We start from the raw sequence: 3,095 nt of genomic DNA, 5'->3' as shown, positions 1-3,095 counted from the left end.
AATAAATAATAAACTGAATACTAGGGCAGAAGAGATACCGAAATTCAAGAGAAAAGATTAAGAACGAAAGAGCAGAAATTCCAATGCAAAAGTCGATATATCAAACCCTAATTACTCGGAAAATAATCTAAAACTATTGTGATCTGAAACTTAATGTATTCTCTGATGATAATTCCGATATGCTGCTGTTACGTTATATAGGAACTAACGCAACAACCTATTCCAAAACCTAAAACTTCACGGGCTTTCTAAATCTCGTCTGGAATCGAAATCTGGTCGATCGACTGAAGAGGCTGGTCGATCGACTGAATGTCAGCAAACAGTAGCTTAACCGAGCCTTGGTCGATCGATTGAATAAGCTGGTCGGTCGACTAAAAGCTATTTTGCTTGACTTCTTTTAACTCGTGGACTTGTCCTTTAGCCCTTGGATCGCGCACCAAGCTTGTTCCTTAAGCAGTTCCTTTACGTCATTTGCAATGCAGATTACTCGGGAACAGATTTGGCTTGATTTCCCGCTAAATTCTCCACATTTCTGCAATAAAGTATAAAAGCACGAAAGTAGAGGAAAATAGAGAAATATGGGCATATATGGCACAATTGAGCTCTGAAATGCGTGTAAAAAGAGATGTAAAACATCATATAAATGGCACGCATCAATAGTTAAAAAATATTGAGAGCCACAAGAAGCATTAGTAGCGTAAGAACCCCATAGGTCACAATGTATTAAATCGAAAATATTGTCCGCATTATTCAAACTTAAATTAAAAGAGGAACGGGTTTGTTTTGCTGTTAAACAAATATCACATGTAGTGCTAGAAAAAATTGTTTTAGCACAATTATTGTTAAAAGGTAGAAATTTCAAAACGGAAGAAGAGGGATGCCCCAACCTCCTATGCCAAATCTCATGTTGCTGCGATGTGCTTATGGTATGGATACGAGGAGTTTCATGACGGACACCAGATAGGTAATATAAGCCATTCACTTGCTCACCGGCTCCAATCGTCATCCTCGAGGAACGGTCCTGTATTAAACATATATTATGAGAAAATTGAATTATAATGGATTCATCAGCTAATAATTGTGAGATGGAAATAAGATTACAATTCAATTTATCCGCATAATATACATTGCGTAAAATTAAGGAGGAAGATAAAGGAACATCACCCATATGAGAAGCGATAGTAAGATCGCCATTAAGTAATCCCATGGACAAAGGTGGGATAGTATGTAAATTGATGAAACAATTTCGACAACCCGACATATGATGGGTTGCACCGGTATCAATTATCCAAGTAAAATTAAAAATAGAATTACCATTCAAATGTTCTATGGAGCCGCTGCTCTTGCGTGATTGAAGTAGCATGTGAACATCTTTCAGTGCACTAGGAGATAGGCTATTAAGATCGTCAAGCTTTCCTGAAGTTCAACTGTCATCTGATGTACCTGCAATCATGTTAATACGAGGCCCGCTGCTCTGCCCGCTACTCTGATTTGAGGAAGAGCCGGCACCACCCTTCTTTAGCTGCTCATACCTGGCACGCCCCTCAACATCGGGCACTACAATTCATGTCATATCTTTTCGTTGATGTATATACGATCTCTTGGCCTATCGCCCCAATAATCAGGCCACTTTCCGGTATAGCGAAAGCAACTAGTATAAAGATGGCCGTGACGAAGGCATGCAATACACCATGGTCTAGGGTCATTGGGGTCAGGTTGTCGTGGTCCTTTGGTGTCACGCCCTCCCCTTGTTTGCGGTGATGTGACTGAACCCGAGCAGCATATGCCATTGTCTCGGGCTGTGCAGTGATTTTGGTGTTAAACGCTCTCATGCTTTCTTCTTGCAACAAGCAATTGTAAATAATATTAAGATTGGGTAAAGGGGAGATAGCAAGGAGTTGGGAACGAGCATTATCATACTTATCATCTAATCCCATAAGAAATTCCCGAACCCTTTGTCTCTCCCTACGCTCATCAATAATCGAGACCCACGTGCAGGTGCACGGATTACAAGGACACGAAGCCAAAGGGTCGGCTTCCTGTAAATCATCCCAAAGCTTAACAAGGCGGCCATAATAATTCATTATAGATTCGTTTGATTGTTGTCGACAAGCCATAAGATCGGCTTGAAGACGAAAAATACGAGCATCGTTATTTTGAAAAAATCTAGAACGAATATCAAGCCATACCTGTTTAGCATCGGGACGACGAGATATAGAGTTTCGTAAAGAATAATCGATGGAATTAAAAATCCAGGCCGTCACAAGAGCATTTTGTGACCGCCAGGAATCGATATTACCAGTCGTGGGTTTCGTGACTGTGACATCAACAAAACCCTCCTTGCCTTTTGCTACCAAAGCGAGATGAAAATCCCGGGACCATTCGTCATAGTTGTTGCCATTGAAAATGGTTTGAGTGATGTTGGCTCCTGGATTTTCAACTTGAACATACGTGAAGTGTGGTGCGTTCGATGTGTTTGAATCCGGAGGATTGAGAATTTCGTTGCCAGGCATGATGATGGTGTTTTGAAAAATAAAAAAAAATGCAGAGGAAAGATATGATAAAGAAAAACTAATCTACTGATACCATAATAAACTTTGATATTGATATTTCATATAGAATATGGTAATAATATGAATTGATATTGATTGATTATGAAAACTTGTGTTGATTACAATGATCTAATTGCTATTTATAAGAGAAAAGACATGAGCAAATATGGTAAATATAAATCTCAACAGCTAGAAAATATGTAAACTAGGCAATAAAGAATTGTTGCCTTGATTTGCTCCTCAAAGATCCGTTGGTGATGGGTTGGCTCCTTAACAATTGAAGAATTATTAGTGCTTTTACTGTAAAAATTTGACATTTAATAGTACTTATAACATCAAGTGATTTATTTATAATATGTACTTTGCTTTTTCATTGTTGCAAACACAAATTGGTTTTTAATTCAATAAAAAACGCTTTCTTTGTAAATATGGTGCAGCTCACCAAAATGAATCCTTAATAACGGAGACAGACCTTTATGAGTCTTGTAAATTATTTAACCTACAACAACTACGTAAAACTGAATGTTGTTACGTAAAACAACA

General features: G+C 38.3%; 1 protein-coding gene across 1 annotated transcript; it reads right to left on the bottom strand.

Moving 5' to 3' along the window:
- Positions 1–695: 695 nt before the first annotated feature.
- Positions 696–2,666, bottom strand: LOC141621944 (uncharacterized). The gene is made up of 2 exons (XM_074438056.1): positions 1,315–2,666; positions 696–1,021 (listed from the first exon to the last, which is right to left on the bottom strand). Exon 1 carries the CDS (start codon positions 2,511–2,513, stop codon positions 1,545–1,547), a length of 969 nt encoding a protein of 322 aa, XP_074294157.1. The 5' UTR covers positions 2,514–2,666; the 3' UTR covers positions 696–1,021; positions 1,315–1,544.
- Positions 2,667–3,095: the final 429 nt, after the last annotated feature.

Source organism: Silene latifolia, chromosome X (assembly GCF_048544455.1).
Source record: "Silene latifolia isolate original U9 population chromosome X, ASM4854445v1, whole genome shotgun sequence".
In the NCBI taxonomy this organism is placed as follows: domain Eukaryota; kingdom Viridiplantae; phylum Streptophyta; class Magnoliopsida; order Caryophyllales; family Caryophyllaceae; genus Silene; species Silene latifolia.
This window is presented reverse-complemented; position numbering and strand designations above follow the sequence as displayed.

Bases quoted from the DNA above. Each gene is read 5' to 3' on its own strand.
- LOC141621944 (XM_074438056.1), bottom strand. From the start codon at position 2,513: ATGCCTGGCAACGAAATTCTCAATCCTCCGGATTCAAACACATCGAAC.